This window comes from Notamacropus eugenii, chromosome 6 (assembly GCF_028372415.1).
Source record: "Notamacropus eugenii isolate mMacEug1 chromosome 6, mMacEug1.pri_v2, whole genome shotgun sequence".
Classification (NCBI taxonomy): Eukaryota; Metazoa; Chordata; class Mammalia; order Diprotodontia; family Macropodidae; genus Notamacropus; species Notamacropus eugenii.
Window position 1 is genome coordinate 78,040,307 of NC_092877.1, and position 22,528 is coordinate 78,062,834.

At 37.3% G+C, this 22,528-nt stretch overlaps 1 protein-coding gene across 3 annotated transcripts in view; it reads left to right on the forward strand.

The window, feature by feature from the left end:
- Positions 1–4,029: 4,029 nt before the first annotated feature.
- Positions 4,030–22,528, forward strand: part of PI4K2B (phosphatidylinositol 4-kinase type 2 beta) — a 37,168-nt gene continuing 18,669 nt past the window's right edge. The window contains exons 1-8 of one of the 3 annotated variants that reach the window (XM_072620391.1): positions 4,030–4,523; positions 10,751–10,908; positions 13,418–13,618; positions 15,400–15,531; positions 16,069–16,222; positions 17,652–17,719; positions 20,386–20,485; positions 22,312–22,445. In XM_072620391.1, the coding sequence (XP_072476492.1) occupies positions 4,220–4,523; positions 10,751–10,908; positions 13,418–13,618; positions 15,400–15,531; positions 16,069–16,222; positions 17,652–17,719; positions 20,386–20,485; positions 22,312–22,445 (1,251 nt within the window). In that variant the 5' untranslated portion in view covers positions 4,030–4,219. The remainder of the gene's footprint in view (positions 4,524–10,750; positions 10,909–13,417; positions 13,619–15,399; positions 15,532–16,068; positions 16,223–17,651; positions 17,720–20,385; positions 20,486–22,311; positions 22,446–22,528) is intronic. The other 2 variants (XM_072620390.1, XM_072620389.1) reach the window with 2 other exon arrangements.

Consider the following 22,528-nt stretch of genomic DNA (forward strand, 5'->3'; position numbering starts at 1 on the left):
CAAAACAGAAAAACTGAGACTGACTAGAAAATGGTGAACATTTGATGAACAGAAGCGAACAATAATGATTTGGCAATTTTCAAATCTTAAAAAAATGGTCATCTTTTATTTCATAGAGCATATATAAATATTTCAAAAGAACCATGATTTTCAATTTAGAATGAGCATATCCTCCACCAAGAGATTCATGATCATTTAATCCTTACCTTCTGTTGTAAACCATATGAGGCAATTAGAACCTAACCTCAACCCAGACATCTGCCCTAACATCAGTGCAGGTCTCATTGGGACATAACCCCATTCCTGCCCCAAACATACCCACCCCTAGATCCCCAGACTACCCTGTGGTACCCTCTCAGCGAATGCTGCCCTCCAGGCCAATAGCCAGTACTATTTTTGGTGGAAGAATCAAATTCTCCTCCCTACTCCTCCTACCTGGAAAGTGATCCCTCTTCCAAACTTACCTGTTTCTATGCAGGACACCACTGTTTTTCAAGTCATCTAGGTTTACAACCTTGGTGTCACCCCTAATTCCTCATTTTCATTCATACCACACATTTCATCATCTGACAAATTTTGTTGCTTCTATCTCTGCAAATACTCACCCAGTCATCACTGTAAATCAGGCCTTCTACAACTTTGTAAATAGTGTGGAGAACACTGCAGCCTCAAGGCCACATGTTGCTCTTCAAAGAACAAAACTTAACAGAACAAATCCCTTTAATAAATGGATCTATTCTTTAAAACTTGGACTCAAAGGGCTGCACTTGAGGACCTGGAAGGCCACATGTGGCCTCAAGGCTGCGGGTTCCCCACCCTTAGACTGGTTTCCCTGTCTTGTTTCTTTCTTCTCCACTCCATCCTCAATATAACTATCAAAATGATTTTTCTACGGCTTAAATCTGACTGTGTCACTTCCTTATTCGATAAAAACTCCTGTGGCTCCTTAGATTCTAGGGTCAAATATTATTTTACCTCTATCTCACTCATCCTTTCTCATTTCTATTTTTTAAAATTTATTTATTTAACTTTTAACATTCATTTTCACAAAATTTTGGGTTCCAAATTTTCTCCCCATCTGTCCCCTCCCCCCACCCCAAAACACCGAGCATTCTAATTGCCCCATCACCAATCTGCCCTCTCTTCTATCATCCCTCCCTTCCCTTGTCCCCATCTTCTCTTTTGTCCTGTAGGGCCAGATAACTTTCTATACCCCATTACCTGTATTTCTTATTTCCTAGTAGCAAGAACAGGACTCAACAGTTGTTCCTAAAACTTTGAGTTCCAACTTCTCTTCATCCCTCCCTCCCCACCCATCCCCATGGGAAGGCAAGCAATTCAATATAGGCCATATCTGTGTAGTTTTGCAAATGACTTCCATAATAGTCATGTTGTGTAAGACTAACTATATTTCCCTCCATCCTATCCTGCCCCCCATTGCTTCTGTTCTCTCTTTGGATCCTGTCCCTCCCCAAGAGTGTTGACTTCAAATTGCTCCCTCCTCCCCCGGCCCTCCCTTCCATCATCCCCCCTCCACCCTGCTTATCCCCTTCTCCCCCACTTTCCTGTATTGTAAGATAAGTTTTCATACCAAAATGAGTGTGCATTTTATTCCTTCCTTTAGTGGAATGTGATGAGAATAAACTTCATGTTTTTCTCTCACCTCCCCTCTTTTTCCCTCCACTAAAAAGTCCTATGCCTGCCTCTTTTATGAGAGATAATTTGCCCCATTCCATTTCTCCCTTTCTTCTCCCAATATATTTCTCTCTCACTGCTTAATTTCATTTTTTTAAGATATGATCCCATCCTATTCAATTCACTTTGTGCTCTGTGTGTGTGTGTGTGTAATTCCACCAACTACCCAGATACTGAAAAGTTTCAAGAGTTACAAATATTGTCTTTCCATGTAGGAATGTAAACAGTTCAACTTTAGTAAGTCCCTTATGACTTCTCTTTGCTGTTTACCTTTTCATGCTTCTCTTCATTCTTGTGTTTGAAGGTCAGATTTTCTTTTCAGCTCTGGTCTTTTCATCAAGAATGCTTGAAAGTCCTCTATTTCATTGAAAGACCATTTTTTCCCCTGAAGTATTATACTCAGTTCTGCCAGGTAGGTGATTCTGGGTTTTAGTCCTAGTTCCTTTGACTTCTGGAATATCCTATTCCACACCCTTTGATCCCTTCATGTAGAAGCTGCTAGATCTTGTGTTATCCTGATTGTATTTCCACAATACTCAAATTGTTTCTTTCTAGCTGCTTGCAATATTTTCTCCTTGACCAGGAAACTCTGGAATTTGGCCACAATGTTCCTAGGAGTTTCTCTTTTTGGATCTCTTTCAGGAGGTGATCAGTGGATTCTTTCAATATTTATTTTGCCCTCTGGTTCTAGAATCTCAGGGCAGTTTTCCTTGATAATTTCATGAAAGATTATGTCTAGGCTCTTTTTTTGGTCATGGCTTTCAGGTAGTCCCATAATTTTTAAATTGTCTCTCCTGGATCTATTTCCCAGGTCAGTTGTTTTTCCAATGAGATATTTCACATTATCTTCCATTTTTTCATTCTTTTGGTTTTGTTTTGTGATTTCTTGGTTTCTCATAAAGTCATTAGCCTCCATCTGTTCCTTTCTAATTTTGAAAGAACTATTTTCTTCAGTGAGCTTTTGAACCTCCTTTTCCATTTGGCTAATTCTGCTTTTGAAAGCATTCTTCTCCTCATTGGCTTTTTGAACCTCTTTTGCCAATTGACTTAGCCTATTTTTCAAGGTGTTATTTTCTTCAGCACTTTTGGGGGTCTCCTTTAGCAAGGTGTTGACCTGCTTTTCATGCTTTTCTTGCATCTCTCTCATATCTCTTCCCAGTTTTTCCTCCACCTCTCTAACTTGATTTTCAAAATCCTTTTTGAGCTCTTCCATGGCCTGAGCCCACTGAATATTTATTTTGGATGTTTGGGATACAGAAGTCTTGAATTTTGTGTCTTTCCCTGATGGTAAGCATTGTTCTTCCTCATCTGAAAGGATTGGAGGAGATATCTGTTCCCCAAGAAAGTAACCTTCTATAGTCTTATTTTTTTCCCCCTTTTTCTGGGCATTTTCCCAGTCAGTTATTTGACTTCTGAGTTTCCTCATTTCTATTTTTTGTGAAAATTTTATAACATACATAATAACCCCCAATGCTTAGCACAGTTCCTAGCACACAGTAGGTACTTAATGAATATTGATTGGTTGATTAATTGGTACATGTCAATAATTTATAAATAAGTAAAGATACATTTACTTACTGAAGATATGTTCATCTTCAATGCTGAGGATATAAATATTTACTTATTTACCATATGAGAATGTTTGCACAAAAAAATTGACTTTTGTACAAAATCCAAAGAGTTTGGTTACCACCGGTCTAGATGAAAATGTGTATGTGTGTTCGTCCTTCTTTGTGGAAGAAGACCATGCCCTCAGAGAAATAACGACACGACTTGCACTTGACTTTGTTTTGAGTGAGGAGGGTTGAGATGAAAACGTATGATGTAATGGAACACTGAGAAAATGTGAACTGGTGGCTAGGGGGTGCCTGCACTTAGTGCTGTAGGTGACTGGCAGAGGCAGGCCAGAGTTTCTGGGGTCAGAGAGCTGGAGGTCAGGTCTGCCTTCTGTTACTTACTGTTTATTTGGCTTGTTTCTTTATTTGTAAAATGATTGGTTTGTACTAAACCACTGATAAAAGATCCTTCCAGCTCTAAATCAGTGATTTTATGATCTCTCTGGGCCCCAGTTTCTTCATCTGTAAAATGGGTTAATGAGTTTTGTGAGACCCGTTTTCATTTGTGCAGAAAGTAGTTTAAGGTTTTGGAAAGCACGTTTGGAAGCGTTACTCAGACGAAGTAATTAGAGCGCCAGGGCCAGAAGTTCCCTAGCTCAGCTTCGGGACAACGTGGCAAATGGGCTGCTGGCTCTTTAAATCCCGTGGCTTTCTGCGGGACCCCGCCCTCCTGGCCACGCCCCCGGGGTGCCGGGTTCTGCGCCTGCGCATTGGTAACGGTGGCCGCCGCGGGGCCGGGCTTCTTCGGGGAGGCGGTGGCGCTGCCCAGCGGCCGGAGGAGGGAACCCGCCGGGGAGCGGGACGTGGTCTGCGCGCCGCGATGTCCAGCCGGTACCCGGGCAGTCCTGTGCCCTGAGCTCGTTCGTCTCCAGGTCTCCGCGCGCCAGGAGAAGGAGGAGGAAGCGGCCATGGCGGAGGCCGGGGAACCCGGGCCGCGGGGAGCCGCTCGGGGCCCCGACGAGGAGGAGGACGAAGAGCGGGAGCCGCTGCTGCCGAGGCCGGGCCGGGCCCCGCCGGGCGGCGCCGTCAGGGTCGTCGGGGACCCCGAGGGGGGAGGGCTCGGCGGCGGCGACCCTCCGGGGGCCGAGGAGACCACGTCCGACGGAGACGAGGAGGAAGAGCTGCTGCTGCCTGCGGGAGAGGCCGCCGACCCCGGCCCCCGGAGGGCTCGACGGAGCCCGACCTGCCACCGCCATCGCCTGCTCTCGGCAGGTAAGGAGCCGCCCGACCCCGGCCTCCCGCAGCCTCCCCCTCCAGCCTCGGGCTCGCCGGGCCCGGGCCCTCGGGGGCTGCTACCCGGTGCTCCTGCCCGGCCCTGGGGGGATGCCAGCGGGAGCCTCAGCCGGGCCCCAGCCGCGAGGCCCCCGAAGTCGTGGCGACGTCCTAAAGCCTTGTCCCTTTGGTCATCCGCGGGCGCGTGGTCCGGGGAAGGGGAGAGTTGAGCGTGTCTGTGTGACTTTGATATCCTTAAGGGGGATTTCAAACTTTGTAAGCATTGTCCAGCTGTGTGTGTGTGTGTGTGTGTGTGTGTGTGTGTGTGTGTGTGTGTGTGTGTGTGTGTGTGTGTGTGTGTGTGTGTGTGTGTGTGTGTGTGTGCGCGCACAAAGTTCGAGCTCATTTGATAATCCTTGGGAGATTTTTAGACTTTGTAAACATTGTCAATAAGTGTGCGTGTGTGTGGTCTAACAAGGTTTGAATTAGTTTGATATCCATATGGAGAATTTCAAATTTTGTAAATATTAAGAAAATATGTGTTTATGTGTATAACGTTTGAATTCGCTTGATATCTTTATGGAGAATTTCAAACTTTGTAAAAGTTGACCCAGAAAGTTGTGTGTGTGTATACCCAAAGTTCGAGTTAGTTTGGTAATCCTTTGGTGAATGTTAGACTTTGTAAACATTGTCAGTAAGTGTGTATGTGGGGAGGGGAGAGGTTAACAAGGTTTGATATCCATATGGAGAATTTCAGACTTTGTAAGCATAGTGAGAAAAGTTTGTGTGCATGGCTTAAGTTTTGCATTAATTTGATATCCTTATGGAAAATGTCTGTTGATTTGTTTGGTTTTTTTTTTTTTAGCAAATTGTCAGAGTGATGATAATAGACAGCTGTTCATCCCTATGCACAAGAATATCTTCACTTGGAATCTAAATTTTCATTGATATTCTATTCAGTGGGTTAGGTGTAACCTCAAGCCCACCAGCATTTCCTCAGTTGTGCACTATGGTAGATTAATTGGGGTCTGATGAGGAAAATGTTGATACTAAGGATATTTTTCCTTTCCAGAAAAGTTAATGTGACAATTGATATATACTTAAAGTACTTGAGCGTAGTAATTTTTTGGTAGTGAAGGTAAGGCCTCTATTTTGTTTTCAGAGTTCCCCAACCTACTTCCATCTAGTCATCAATATACCCAGGGGGCTCCCTACTCCTAGAGGTAAACAGTGCACTTTTCAAGTATATTTCAAGCCCTAAGAACAAAATTAGCTTGGAAATACTGTCTAAAGCAGTGTGGACCACAGAATTGCTGCAAGGAACCTGAGCAATAAACTAGCCTAACACCATTATCTGTTACAGGTGAAGCACAGAGAGAGTGATGTAATAAATTTGCTCAGGGTCAAAGAGCTAATAACTGTCAGAGACAACATATGAACCCACATCTTTACTATGTCCAGTTCCTCTTTTCCTTTGTGGGATCGCACATTTAGAGCTGGAAGGGACCTTGGAGATCATCTGGTCCAAATTCATTTTATACACAGAGAGGCTACCTTCGGGCAGAATCTTCAAATCTTTCAATTTACAGCAACACAGATCTTTCTGGTTTATTTTGAATAAAGGAAGTTGATTCAAGGGTGAAAATAAAAATAGATTAAGTGGATCTTCCATTATTATTCAGGCTTTCAGTTACTCTTTCCTGGGTTATTTTAAAAGCCTTCCAATTGACCTCTTTCCCTCTAGTCTTTAACCTGTTGAGGAGTGCTGAATTGGGTTACTAGACTCAAATTTGCAACCCAGCCCAGAACCATAATATTTTACAACACTGTTAAGTCATGTGACTTTACCTGTTTCCTTATCTCTGAAATGATTGGATTAGACTAAATAACCTTTAAAGTTCTTCTACTTCTAGATCTGTGATCCTGTAATGTAAACTACCCCTGCTGGCAGAGTAATCTTCCTGATGCTGACAAGCCCCAGAACTTCTGCATATACTACTGTTACCTCCAATGTAACACAGCCAAAACTACACATTAATTCCTCTCTGTTTCTCACCCCTACTCCCCAACTCTAACTCATTCCTACCCACTCTTCTTAAACTTCCTTCTTTCTGTTGGTATTATCATTGTTTTTTCAGTGACCCAGGTTGGAAAGATGAGTCATTTTTGCTTCTTTCTGTTTCATCCAGTCTGCTGGACAGCCTTCTCTAATCTCTCTCTCTGGTATCTTTTGTGCTGCCTGTACCACAACCCCCCTGTTCTGCCCAGAGAAGCTCTTGCTTGGGCTGTCATAGTGCTTTCTAACTTGTCTCCCTGTCTCCAGGTTGTCTTACAACTATGGCTACAGCAGTGATTTTATGAGATGTTGGAGTAAAAGATAAATGGGATTTCTCTGTTTTCAGTATATGTTTCATATCCTTGTCACAATAATTCTAATGTACAAATCTGGCGCTACTACTTCTTTCCTCAAAAACCTCCCCATTTCTTGCTGAATAAAAAACAGACTTCTCAGCCTTAGTAATTAGGGTCATTTAAGACCCAGCATAGTTTGGCTCTAACCTAATTTTCCAACTTTACCACATACCTTTCACATTTTCTGTGTTCAAGGAAAACCATCTGTTCCCTGATTTCATGGTGTCTTTTCCTTTCTCTTTGACTTTTTACATATTCTTCTTCAGGCCTGGAATGAGCACCTCTGCCAGTTCAGATCATTTGACACCGTCCCGGAAGGCCTTCATTTAATTCTTCCCTCCTCCATGAAGATTTCTCTAAGTTCCAGCTTAATGTGATTTCTCCCTTAGCAAATCGCTCATACTATTCTGTTTGGACCTCTCCTATGATAACCTGCTTATTACAATTATTTTCACACATCTTATTTCCCCTACTAGAGTGTAAGCTTTCTGATGTACCTTTTTAAAAAAATCTTTACCCATTTAATGCAGTTTGTTGCATGTGTGAGGTGCTTCATAAACTGAATGGACTCTTAGGCTTCATTATGAGGAATCTAGTACTCGGAACAGGAAAACTCATAGTTGTGCTGTACTTTTCCCTGCTCAGATCATATTGAGAGTATTGTGTTTGGTTTGGAGTGTTAACGTCTTAAGAGAGACATTGACAAGCTAGAGCCTGTTTAGGAGAGGTTTCTGTAAGAACTCTTTTCATAAATGGAAGGGACTCTCCAGTGTGGTAGTGAGCGTGCTATAAGTAAGTGTTCAAACAAGTCTGGATAACAACCTGTCGGGGATGTTATGGAAGGAATTTCTGCATTTTGTAAGAATAATAGCTATTCCCTCTTCCGCAGACTCAAAGAGCTAAAAGACTTGAACTAGCCAATGTAGCCAATAATAATAATTAATGATAAAAGTAAAACCTCAACTTTGCTTTTGGTTAGTTCTTGGTTATTTTGAGAGGTAATACTAGTCCTAGCAGGAAGTTGAGCTGCCAGATAGGATTCAGTTCAATATTTAATAAGCACCTCCGATATGCAAAGCACTGAGGAAATAAAAATAGAAACAAAGCACAGAGCAGAGCCTATGCTCAGAGACCTTTTTGGGAAACCCACCATGAGAAGTGATAAGTATAATACGGAGTAGGAGGAAAAGGGACAAAGCAGAGATCTGACTGACTTTGAGGAATGGTTTCCTGGAAGAGTTAGCTTCTTAGCTCAGTCTCAGATAATAAGCTACAGATTTGAGACATTCTTCAGTGGTGGACTTGTTTAGTTTGAAATATAGACAGCCAATCTAGTATGTTCTTTACATAACATTTAAATTAGGAGATGACCGCTCTCCATGCATTCAGATAGCCATTCCCTTTCCAACTGCTGCCATTTGGCATTTCCCAATTCTTGCCACTGTAGCACCACTACTCTTAAGTTACCCTTCTTTAGTCAGCCAACTCACCCTGATTCCAATGAAAGGCTAGATTTGCATTTGTAGGGGGCAGAGTGGTGCCAAAGGGGAAGAAGAGAAAGATGTTTTCCTCTCTCCATACTACAATTCCTTTAACAGTTTCTAGATCTTGGCTCCCATGACTCTTCTTCCTTTTTGCCTTGGGTCATTCCTATGTTAAAATGTTACAGAACCTCTTAAGTATTAGTGTTTCTGAACACAGATGAATCTTATTTCAGTTTTTTGTGTACCCAGTGATAGCACTGTTATCTCTGTATTCTTTGCCTTTCCCTACAGGTCCTAAGTGAATAAATAAGATGACAAAAGGTGGGAGAGCAATATTTGCTAACCCTCTGTTTCTCATTGTTAGCACTAAAACTCAATACCTTAAAAATGTACTAGCTTTTTGCTTATTAACCTCCTGTCCTTAATACAGTAAGATTGCATTCTGTTCTTCAGTGAGGTAGATGAAGAGAGAAAACCTGAAGTAATTGATTTTACAATAGAAAGGAAAGGAGACAAGCAAGCCCTGAAATCAGGAGGTGATAGGGAAACTTCAGAATTTTTCTGAATCAATTGTATCTGTAGGCTTCTAGGTTTGACCTCAGCATATTTCTCTTGGATTATGGCTTAGATGGTATCTTCTCCCCCAGTATCTTTTTTTCATCCTGTCTTGTTAGCTAAGGAACAGACCTTATTCCTTCAAGCCTACTCATGAGGGATATTTTTGTGTCTTGGCCAAACAGTTCCACTTCAAATTAGAAGTTAGGGATTTATATGGCCGAAACATAGTTATCCCCTCTATAATATCCGAGCAAATGGTTGTCTAGCCTTTCCCTTTGGTAGCCTATATACTTTGGAATCATTCCTATCACTTCCTCTTAAAGAACCTGATTTTGCCCTCTAGGGCCAAGCAAAACAAATACAATAAACATCTTTCTACCTAACAATTTGTGTCCATTCCCTCCCATCCCCAATTCTTTTATTCTTCAGGATCCCAAGTTCATTCAGTCAGGCCTCATTTGACAGTAAAGTGAACCTTCCTCAATTTGAACACTGTGCTTTTATTACTAACTCACTGTGTGACCTATTTTTGAAGCGCTGTTACATGTATTCTGTAGCTCTGTCAATAAAGTATCAGATGACCTCTAGGTCCCCAAGTTTGTTTTGTGAAGTTTGGATTCCATCAAAAGGCTGCACTTGAGGACCTGGAGAACCCCATGTGGCCTCAAGGCCGCAGGTTCCCTACCCCTGGCCCAAGATAAATGCCCTTCTGTGGACTATCCCAAGAATGCAGTCACCATATATAACTTTGCTTTTATATGGTCATGTATTCACTGAATTTCAAAGGACCAACTTAAAATGAACTTTAGGAGTATAAATTCTTAAAGTAGGCATTCAAGGTATAAGAAAGAAACATAAGTGTATTATCTAGATGGTGAGGAAGACTGGTCTGAAAAACTTGAAATATGAAATATTTTTAAAATAAATGCTATTTTATTGCTTTTATGTTTGTATCATGTCTTGAATTAGGGAAATAGCGTAGATAATATATCTCAGACACTTGAATTAATTATTTGTAACTGACATATTGCCTATGTATTGGTAGTAACAATAACAGTTATAATACTTGACATATTGGTTAATGATGCCTTAAAGTTTACAGAGTACTTTCCCTTCAATAACCTTGCAAAGGTGAACACTCCATATTGTGTTCAAATACATTCTTCTAAAGTGGTTGCAAAGTTTATTCTTTTAAGAAGATTAAATTTGCCCCTAGAATCTTTTAATAGAATTTTTGAGTATACTTTTTGTGTAATCAGCAAAGCAAATATGTAGCTTCTTTTACAGATTTTAAAGTGGCAGAGTTCAGATTAATCAAATTTTACCATATTCTGAATATTTATAACCCCTAAAACATTGTTATTCAACATATCTTCCAAGTAGAGATGAGAATAATTTGGTGATTCATCTCCTGTTTTCTTTTATCCGTGTCGCAGCATTCTTCCATCATTTTGAGAATTGATTGAAAATGGTAAAGGACTGCTAATGATATAAGGAAAGTTTAATCAGAAAGGACAGGGCCATGGATCATTATTTTGTGTTACACTGTCTGAACTTCAGTAGTAAATATAGGAAAATTCAAAGATTAAAATAGTTATTTCTAATACTGTATCATTTTTCTTTGCATCATTGTACTGGTCTGTATTGTTTTAAATCAAATATTAACATTTTACTTGTACTTTGGAATCCTGGATCACCTCCATTGCTGTCTTGTCTTTATTTTTTTTTTTAATTTAGTAAAATCTCATGTTGTATTAACATTTTTTAATGCAGTAAATTTTGGAGGTACTTCGGAGATGAACATATTCTTGGAGGATCCAGAATTTGCTGATATAATACTGAGAGCAGAACAAGCAATAGACTGTGGAGTTCTCCCAGAAAGAATCTCTCAAGGTTCAAGTGGAAGTTATTTTGTTAAGGATCCTAAAGGGGTGAGGATTTTATAGAATAAATGTAACTAACAAATTTTGGAGGAAATGTATTCTTTTCCTGTATGAATCCTTTTTAGAAATTATAACCAATGCAACTCATACAAAAAAATAGAGCTAAAGACTTTATGAAACTTTTACCTTTTATTAAACTTATGTCTTTATTTATGTTTTACTTAGATGTGTTTTTGCAGAGTTGTAATCAGGACATGCATATTACTTTGTTGTCTGCTTTTTAGTTTGACATAGTTTTTCTGACATAAAAGATTTTTAAAGATAAATATTTTGAATGTTAGGAGTTCACTCCTTATTTAGTTACTAAAATCTGTTTAAAATAACTGTAGAATTAGTGTTCCTAAGAGATTTTTTTATTAAACTTATGATCACTTTCTGTTCAAAAAGAAAGTCAGCCCTTAATAACTGATAACACTAAATATAAAATAGACAGCAATTCTTAATAAAATGCTTTTATTTAGAAATATAGTACTTTAGTTTTCTGACTTTTGTTGAAAGTCATAAATTTGCTGTTTCATTGCTTAACATTAATATTAAAATATTTTATTAAATCCTGATATTTCTAGGTCACTAGATGCTGTGTCATTAAGTCGATAGTAATTGCCTTCAGTAGTTTAAAGTATGGTTTTAAAAGCTGATGAAATTTTCTGAACTTTTGAAATTTGATGAAATTGAGTATAGTTATTCCTTGGAGAAACTGTCTCATCTTAGAAATTACGCCTGCCATTTCAGTCACACGGTCTCAGAGTTTGAAAGGAAACTCAGAGGCCAAGCCATATACCTCAGTTGGAATTCAAAGACTCAACAGGCATATGTTAAGTGCTTTCTACGTGCAAGGTACTAGAGAGTCAAAGACAAAAGAAAAACATTCCCTTGCCCTCAAGAAGCTTATATTCTGCTGGAGGAGGAGTATACAACAATTACACAGATAGTATTTTGAGAAATTTTTGAGGCTATTAATATCTTCTACGGTACCCCCAACAAGTAGTCGTTGGTCCTTGCTTAAAGAACTCTAGTGAGGGCAACTTATGGCTTCCCAAGGTAACATATTCCACTTTTTGACAGCTCACTTTAGAAGTTTTGCTACTTCTGTCTGGAGTAGGCACTTAATTAAATGTGTTGATAATGATAATATCAAGCCTAAATTTGCTTTTCTGTTGCTTTTACGTATTGGTTCTAGTTGTGTATTCTGGGGCTAACTAGAATAAGACTAACCTTTTTTTAAAAAAAATAGTATCCATCATTCTTTCATGTCCTTGCAGCTATCATGTCTTCTCTTCTCAGTGGTAAACTTCTTTTGTTCCTTCAATAGAATTCCATATTGGCATGGTCTCTTGACATTTAATCATTCTGGTCACCCTTCTGTAAGACCACAGCTTGTCCTCACTAAGCTGTAGCTCCCATGATGGAATACTATGCTCTAGATGTGGCTTGACCAGGTCAAAGTACTGTAGGGCTATCGCTTTATTTGCCATGGTTATTATTCTCCTAAGATTAGTCTAGAGTTGTTACACTTGGCTCAGTATCAAAGATGCAGTGTGTTAAAATACTCTGATATTTTTTTCGAACAAACCACTGTCTAGTCATATGCCCATTGTCTAGATTTGTTATTTGAAGTTAACAAAGCAAAAATGAACCCATATGTAGTTCTGATCAAAAAATAAATGTATTTGACCATCCCATCTCCATCCTAGTTTTCCCTCTCCTTAAGTACATGTAACTTTTTTCCAGAACCTTTTGATTAATACATCGCCAACCCTCATTTCCACAAAGAACTATTATAGTTTTAAGCTGACTGACTTTAAGAAAACTGGGAGCACTAAATTCTTAAAATTAAAAAATATTGTACTGTTAGCTTTTTCTATGCTCAGATAATAAAGGGGATAATTTGATTTTCTTGTTCTTTTTTCTTGATTTCTTTTTTTTTATGTTTTGTGTCTTTGTGTTAATACTAGCTATTATACTTTGATGTGCTATAATTCTATTGCAAAGCTAAAGTTTCTTGTCGCAAAAGAAAATAGAATCTCCAGATCTGAGTATATTATTTGTAAGAAACAAATAATGATGATTTATTAAGAGTTTAGATCATTTGAGCACATGAAACCTTTAAGCATAAGAACAGATACTGCTTTGTCAGAAGGTAAAGTATTTCGAATTGATTTTTAAAACAAAAAATCAGTGTAAAGAATGTAATGTTAAAAATTGATGTAAACAATGACATGCTATAGTAAATCTGAATTTTTAGTGTTATAATAAATGATAGCATATGATAAGGGCAAAAAGTGGACTAGTCTGGGGAGCAGGAGAGCTATGTAACTATGTAATATACATATATTAACTATGCAGAATAAGTCACCAATTTCAGGAAATTTGGAATTCATCTAAGATCCATTGTTTTTAAAAATGAGATCTATTAAAAAGTAGAATGCAATTTTATGACTTTTTGTTCAATTGTATAAAATAATTAAAACCTAATTATGTTACTTTTCTTCTTTAGAAAATTATTGGTGTCTTTAAACCAAAATCTGAAGAGCCTTATGGTCATCTAAATCCGAAGTGGACCAAATATTTTCATAAGATCTGCTGCCCTTGCTGTTTTGGCAGAGGTTGCCTTGTACCTAATCAGGGGTACCTTTCTGAAGCTGGTGCCTATCTTGTAGATGAAAAACTTGGTCTGGGAGTTGTACCTAAAACAAAGGTAAAATGAAAATTAGCTTAAAGATAATACTTTGTGTTATATGGAGTAAGCCTGCCTAGTTATAGTTGCATGGGTATAAAGGTTCCCTATGACAGTGAGTGCTTCAAGTTGAGTCCTTTGCCAAGAATTAAAGAGACATTGTGACACAGAGAAAAAGAGCACTGGCTCTGTAGTAAGAGGAACTGAGTTCATATCTTTCCTTTGTCACTTATTCCTTACACGATCTTGAGCTTAATGTCCTAAACACTTAACTTTTCTAGACCTTAGTGTCCTTATCTATTAAATTTGAGGCAGGGGATGGGAGGTATGGAGTTGAACTTAGATGATCTCTAAAGGTCCTTTGAGATTTCTCTCTATGCTCCTGTGTTCTGTTAGGTTGGAGATTAATTGACACGTGTAGATAAGAGTATTTAGGAACTGTTCATGTAAAAGGAAAAGATGGAGAAAGAACTTTAGAATGAAAGGAGACCAGGTTGTTAGAAAATGAGCTTTTAAAGATTTAATGAAAACAAGGATTACCCTAGTGTTCTAATAATAATTCTATTTTTTATTGCTTTTTTTTTTTTTAGATCTTTACTTTTTTGTTTTCATCAATGCGTGAAAATCGTGAGACTTCATAGTCAGTTTTATTCAGGGTTTTTTTTTTTTTTTTTGCTTTTTTTGTTTTTTACTTTACCTTCCCATGGATTTTGATTGCTTTTGACATTCTTTATTGAGATTCCTCATCCAAGCTTACAAAAACCTTAAACTGTCTACATATTCGTATTAAATGAATAACTTCTTTTAGGTTATATGGGGAGGCTTTATAGAAAGCTAGAATCAAGAAGGACCTCAGAAGTCATCTAGTTCAGCTCTTACCCAAATTGCGCAGCTCTTCTATAACATCACTTCTGGACAGTTGTTGAGCTTTTGCTTAACTACCCTTATTAAAAGTCTTCTTCTTCCTTCATGAGGTAGCCCATTCCATTTTTTAAACAGCTTTGTTTCAGGTTTATTATTTCGAACCAAAATCTGCCTTTTTTAACTTCAGTCAGTTAGAATTCTGCCTTCTGGGGTTATAGAATTTCTATTCTATAGAAATCTATAGATTTCTGTTCATTGTTGACATTGTCCTGACACCACACAAGACTTCTTTTCCTCAGTTTCTCTTCTAGTTCTGTATGTGATGTGATTTCAAAACAATTCCCTTAATTAAGTGTGCTACATTTTGTGCTCATAAAATTGGTTAATAAATATGGAAATAGCAAATCATGACTCTTAAGTTGATTTTTAGAAAATACTTATTGTAAATGTGATTCCCCAGTAAAAGAAATGAGCAAACAGATAAGAAATACAAATACACACAAAACCATAAACTCCAAACTTTTCATAATTCCCCAAAAGGAAAAAATACATACATGTACATTTTTCAAGAATCTATGATTTCATCATTATGGATTCTCCCCTTGGCTACTCAGATTGAAACCCCTCTGAAACTTAGTAGAACATCGTCAAGAGGTACTGTGGCTGAAAATTGTATCCTGCCGTAAGCTTGGTAACAAGTCCCTCCAAACTTAGCTAGAATGATCCTCCAGCAATAGACATAGAGTTCTGTTTCTGGACCTGTGCGGAAAGCCTGGCTACATAGTTCTGAACAAACCTTATTATAAAGTTTAACAAAGCAATTAGACCTTCCTTGTTACTGTGTTTCCTGAGCTTTGTGTTCATCAGATTTTGTTGTCTCTTAATCATTACCAGTGACATTTCACTTGTGATGTAGAACTTAAAGTGTGTATTTTTAGGTGGTCTGGCTTGTGAGTGAGACATTTAACTACAGTGCAATAGACCGCGCAAAATCAAGAGGCAAAAAATATGCTCTAGAAAAAGTACCAAAAGTGGGCAAAAAATTTCATCGAATAGGACTACCTCCCAAGGTAAGTTAATATAAAAATTTTATTTGGAAGAAATCTCAGAATGTCTAGATTTTTTTTAACAGCAAAAGTGTTATCTTTTTAAACTTTCTGATTGTTTAGCTGTAACATTTTAAAATCTAATATTCAGGTAGATAAATTCCCAAAAAAAAAAAATTCAAATGCAGCCATACGTTTTACCTGGGCATTGAACTGTTACATGTTTTTTTGCTCCCTTTGTCAGAAAGGGTAATTATTGCTAAATAACTAAGTTATGTTTTTGTATCTCTGTGCCACTATTTAATCTAAAAGTTCTTTACAAAGAGAGCTTAACGAAACTACTGACTTCCTGAATTAACCACAGAAATGTGATGTCTTAGGATAAAAATAAAGAGGAAATGTTTGCCTCCTTTGAAAGTTCTTTGAATTGCTTTGCTTTCTTTTGAAAGTGTTTACATAAAGCATTTATTTAATGTTATTAATGTAGAAATGGTTATACTTAAAAGTTTGGTCTTTTTATGTGTTATTTGCCTCTTTTAACTGTAGCCATTAAAATTGCAGGTAGGCTCCTTTCAGATGTTTGTTGATGGTTACAAGGAAGCTGACTATTGGCTTAGAAAATTTGAAGCTGATCCTTTACCTGAGAATATCAGAAAACAGCTTCAGTCACAGTTTGAGAGATTAGTTGCTTTGGATTACATCACCAGAAATACAGGTATTGAACTTCTGTCTTCAGTTGTAGCCAATAACTTATAGCCAATTTAAGGTGTAAGGTACTGTTGTCTTTTAAGCCTTTTTAAAATGTTGAACTACAAACATTTGACTGAAAGGTCAAGACCACATCTACTTTATATTTGACAGAAAATCTGTCAAACACAAGCATTTATCAAACTACTACTTGGTGCTAGGCAATGGGGATAAAAATACAAAACTCCTAAAAGAGTTTACCAGAGGCAAACCCCACATTCACAGACAGATTTAGAATTGACACAAAGTAATTTGTGGGGCTCCTAACAACTGGGGAGGTCAGGAAAGTTCTTTTTAAGAAGGAGGTAGCTGAGCTTAAGCCTTTAAGGGATTCCAGGAGGAAGATGAGGAAGAAAAGAGTTCCAGGCATGGTAACAACCTATGCAGGAGATAGACTACTGCCTATGGGGAATAAGCAGTCCAATTTGACTGGAATACTTGACTGAGTATATGTAATAAAGGGGAGTAGTGAGTAACTAGCCTTCAAAAGTAAGAGGAAGCATGATTATGAAAAGCTTTAATGCCAAGAAGAGGAATTTGTATCTTATCCTAGAGGCGCTAGAATAGTTAGGAAACATTTTTTAAAAGCCAAAAACAGGCTTAAGATGGCCCCAACCCTCAAGAAGCTCACACTTGAATGGGGGAAGACAACACATGAAAAGGAACTGACAAAGGAGGAGTACTGGGGGGAGGTGGTAGAGCCTGTTGAAGTCCTGCAGACAGAGTGGGAAATGATCTGAGGAGATGGGAGTTACAGAGAGCAGAATGACAAGTTTCTGGGAAATGATGCCATCAGGGCTCTAAAAAGCACAGCTATAGTCTGACCCAGTAGGGCAGAAAGGATTCCGCAGTGAAGGTATTCTTCCAAGGGGAATTTCTTGACCACCTTTGTGGAAATCATAATTCCATTACCTGTTAACACTTTCTTAGGATATGTTCATATTGAAAATGTCCCTTGAGAAATATGGATAATTGAGAGTTTACCTGAGTGTGTGATATCCGTGTATCCTTGAAAAAGTGCCTGTAAGTGCATTGTATGACCATTCATAGAATAGCACAAGCTATAAATACATTCGACTTGGTTTTATACGTTAATGGATAGAAACAGTGTCTTGGATTTGCATTATCTGATTTTGTTTTCAAAAGATTTGTTTTTCTTTTGACTTTGTCTAAAGTGAACATTTCTAGCACCCATTGAGACTGATAGCAGAGAAGGCTATTTTCTTAGAGTGATGCTAGATGGCAGGGGGAAGCCAAGCATAAATTTGAAATGTGCCGCAGATAATCAGTGAAGTTGGTAAGACACAGGTGGATAGTTGAGAGCTGACTTTACATTTTTCTAAAATAAGTTGTAGTTTATACAGAAATGAAATGAAGTAACATTTTTGTTTTGAAAGACAGGGGAAATGATAATTGGTTAGTCCAATATGAAAAACAGAGTGATGGGAGTGAAAGTTCCAATAAGGTAAGAAAATAAAAGGATATGTCTATTATCAGTTACTGTAATGTCTTAATTTAAAGGAGAGCAACATTTTTTCAACTTCTTTGACTTTGTGATTCCTCATTTTCCTTTTCTTTCTCTTCCCAATTAATATTTTTCTTCCCTTTTAATTTTTCCTTCTTATTCCTTTTTTTATCTCTTTTCTTTCATTGTATTGTTTTTCCTTATTATTTTCCTTGGTTTTTTTTTGTTGTTGTTGTTGTGGTTGATTTTTCAGTCCATTTTTTTGTTTGTAATAGGCTAAGAAATTGAAACCAGATATATTTAATTTGGGGGAGTTTTTTAAATCTTGAATTGGATAACTATTTGTTTCTACTGATTTTAAGTATGAAAAAGGGTATCTAAGTGGTTTTGTCACTGCTTTTGTTCTGCTTTTTCTCTCATTTCTGTAGATTAGTGAACAGCATTATGCAAATATTACCATTTAGTGAATGGAATTGAATATTTCTTAGAACATGACAAAGTGTCACATAATCTTATTTGTGAATAATGCTGGTTCCTTTTTTACTTAAAGGAGATTCAAAAAAATTTATTGTGATAAACTACATGGAAGTTTAACAGTTATTATAAATTTGTTTGTATGTTTTATATACAGCCAGAAAAATGGTTCAGTTATGATATCAGTTGACTAGCATGTTTTTAAGTGCCTACCTTGTGCCAGGCACTGTACTAAGCACTAGGGAAACAAAGGAAAGCAAAAAGAAATAGTCTGTGCTTTCAAGTAACTAATAGTAGAGACAAAATATAAACAAGATATATACAGAATGAACTGGGGATAGTTTCAGAGGGAAGGTGATGTTAAAATTCAGGAGAACTAGGAAAGGCTTCTTGACAAAGATAGGACTGTAGCTGAGACGAGAAGGAAACTAGGGAAGCTAGGAGGCAGAAATGAGGGGGAGCCTTGCAGGCATAAGGGACAGCCAGTGAAAATTTGTAGGGTTGGGAAATGGAATGTCAAGCGTGTCACAGTAGTAATGACAAGTGTGTAACACAAATGACATTGGATTTCAGTCACTGTACTGATGGTACAGAAAAGCTCTCAAGATGACTGAATAAGTATTTTTGGGAGAGGGAACCCTTAAACATTTAAGAAAATGTGTAATGAAGCATTTTCTAAAACTTTTTCTAATCTTTATATATTTCTAATTTTATATATTCAGACATTACTTGATCAAAGGATTTTAAATAGCTACATCCTAAATCATTTTATTGCTCTGTTCCAGATGACTGAATTTTTTTAGTGATAATTTGATTTTTGCATTTTTTATTCTTGCATTTTTAATTGGCTTTATTGAAGTGAGCACTTCATAAAGTACAGAAGGAATGGTACATTTATCATATTGGCCTTCAATGAGAAAACTAATTTTTAAAAAATTATTGTTAAAGCAGCGTTTTCTTAGCCCCTATGTTCCATTTTTGGTTTATCCCTCCTGGGATGTACCTCATTATCTTGCCATATTTCACTTGGGTTTTACTTGGTACTCTGCCAGTCAGTCTATTACGATAAGCCTATAGGGGAAATGCTCATATATTTACATCTGCTGGATTCAGGGGCCCTGCTAGACTATGAACTACAAATCTTATAGCTAGTTTCAAGAAAGTGTCCTGCAGTTCTAAAGGACCCATGATGAAAAATGCTGTCTACTTCCAGAGAGAGTACTGATGAACACTGGGTACAGATTGAAGCATGCGTTTTTTACTTTATTTTTCTTTGGGTTTTTTTGTGTATTTCCTTTTATAATATGCTAATATGGCAATATGTTTTACATGACTTAACATGTATAATGCATCGTATTGTCTTCTCAAGAAGTGGTGGAGAGGTAGGAAGGAGAGAGAGAATTTGGAAATCAGAATTTTTTTTAAATAAATGTTAAAAATTTTGTGAAATGTAATTGGAAAATACTTAATGAAATAAATAAAAATATGCACATATTTTTAAATAGAATGTGTCCTAGCACTAGATAATTGTATTTTACTATATTTAGAAGCTACCATTCAGAACTTTATGAGGGAATGAAAAAGGGAAATTTTCTTACTGATCAATTTGTACAGTGCTTTAGGAGGGTGCAGATTTTTAAAGTATGGTAAATAGACACTTTACTTCCTAAGTTAAAGGAATGGTAACCTTGATTTTGTTTTTCCATCACACGTGTTTCAAGTATGTACCCTTTAAAATGTAATAATGTTTTGAAAACACTATAAATGTTAAGGATCTCTCTAAATATAAACAAATCTTGTAAAAATCACTCTTAATTTCATCCATCCCATGCTTTCAATAGTGTTTTAAAAGCCTTTCTGGAAGGAAAAAAATACCTGTTATATTTCTGCCTTGTATTTTAGCTGAAGATACATTTTCTGAGCCCCTTTTCCCATATATATTCAATAAAGATGCCAGATGTAAAGTAAAAACAAGTTAATGATTCTCAGATTCTACCTCATTTGATACTGGCTCTTTCCATTTCAGTATGAAGTTGTTAAAACTCACCATATTGTTAAAACACTGTCTGGCAAGTTTATGATAGAATCTTCAAAGCATATATTTCTTCCATTTTCTTAATTATTTTAAAAGAACCCTACACTATGTATTTGTATATAAAGCTTCTTACCAACAAAACAATTTTTACTCTTAGGAAACAGAGTGGACTACTGGTAAAGAATCTCTTATTAAAATTGCTGCAATTGATAATGGTTTAGCATTTCCTTTTAAACATCCTGATGAATGGAGAGCATGTGAGTATTCTATGGTTATCCATATTTATATTACCCCTTTTCTTAATAAAAAAAAAAAGATAAGGGAACCAAGTTTGCTCACATGGCAGTGGAAGAAGGAAATCGTGAAAGGAATATAATCTTACCTAGTCTTTCTGCCATGTGCAAAGGTTTATGAAAGACAAGGGAGAAAAAAATGTCCTTATGATAGGACCTATATCCAACCTTTCTTTATATCTCAGTGCTTTCCAGATGAAAATACCTCTGAAGTTTGACAGCCAGTCTAGAAGCCTTCACCATAGCCCTCTCATTCTACCGCATGCCACTGTGAAGTCTCAGATTTCCTGCTAGCATCTTAAAATCTGCATTCTGTGTAGTGGAAAATCCAATCCTCCGTGTCCCTAAGGCTAGTGCTTGCTATAGCTTTAAAATTTGACTCACATGGTGGATAGTAAACTCAGTCAAGTTCGCCTTGACTCGGAGAACTTATCACTTATTACCTGTTTGTCCATGAAGTAATTTCAGATTTGGGGTCATTATCTGTATAAATGTGATTAACTTCTGATGATTTGAATTCTAGTTACTATATTTGCAGCTGTGGAGATGAGACCCTTTAGAGGAAAAGGCTATGTTAGGAACCTTCCTTGGACCATTACTTCCATTGGCATTCCTGTGGCCAAACTATATTCTTACTTCTTATTCTTCATTCTTTTCTTGGTTTATGTGGTTGAGGCTGGCGTTAGCCAGTAGACCCAGGAGACCAAGACTGAACGAAACAAAAGCTTTGGTTTGTCACCTTGCAGAACTGAACTAAGTCATGTCTGTTTGTCGATTTGATTGTAGTTGATGTACCTTGCTGATAGAAAAAAGAAATTATCTGCTTACAGAATTTCAGTGATACCACCACTTAGCCACACCCATTTCTGTTTCTCACATCCTGGAGGTAATAGTACAATTGTATGCCTTCCCATAACACAGTCAGTTTGAATGCCAAAAGTACGTTTACCTAAAAGATTGCTTTATGGAGAACTTACTCAAGGCAAGTGTTCACATGGTAGTCAGAAGAAGCAGTACAAGGATACTTTCAAGGTTCTCTGATGAACTTTGGAATTGATTGTGAGACATGGGAGACACTGGCACAGAATTGCCTGACATGGTGGGCCCACATCAAAGAAGGTGCTAACTGTACTCTGTGAGCAAAGCAGAATTGCAGTAGCTCAGAAGAAACATGACTTTGTGCCCAACTTGTGGTAAAGCCGTTTGAGTTCATATTGGTCAGATCAGCCACAGTTGGACACAATGTACCTCAACCCCAACATAGTGATGTCATTTTGGTCCTCTTCAAAAATGAAGGACAACAACTAACCTGTCAGAATTTATTTCTAAACACAAATTTTCAATATACAGTTTATGAAAATAAGAAATTGTGTAAAGTGATCGCTGGTGACATCTCAGGTGGTGGGCAGTAAGTGACTTGGTGCTAGAATGACTAGCATTGAGGCATTATAAATTGCATTAAGAGATATGGCTAAAGCTGAAGAACATATGAATATTTAGGTTAAGAAATCCTTGATCTTTTAAAAAATATTTCTATAGTAAGGCATTTAACTTGCCTGCCTAACTTTATTCCAGGATCTCTGGGTCCTACTGTTGGATAGTTTCATTTTAAAATACTTGAATACTAAGTACCTTCTTTGTGTCCAGTATTGCCCTCTCCACTTAAAAATATACAGTCAATATGTGATGGATTTCCTATTCTTATATTCAAGCTTATTGTCTAGGCGTTTTGTGAAATAAAGTTTTCTAAAACTTCCTCATGGACTGAAAATACTTTTATTCCCTATTAGATCCTTTTCATTGGGCTTGGCTTCCTCAAGCAAAAGTTCCTTTTTCTGAAGAAACTAGAGAATTAATCCTCCCACGTATTTCTGATATGAACTTTGTGCAAGATTTATGTGAAGATCTTTATGAACTTTTTAAGGTAATTAAAATTTTATCTGAAGATTTTCAAGTGTGATATAATGGAAAAAACATTGGACTAATAATCAAAAGATGTGCCTTTAT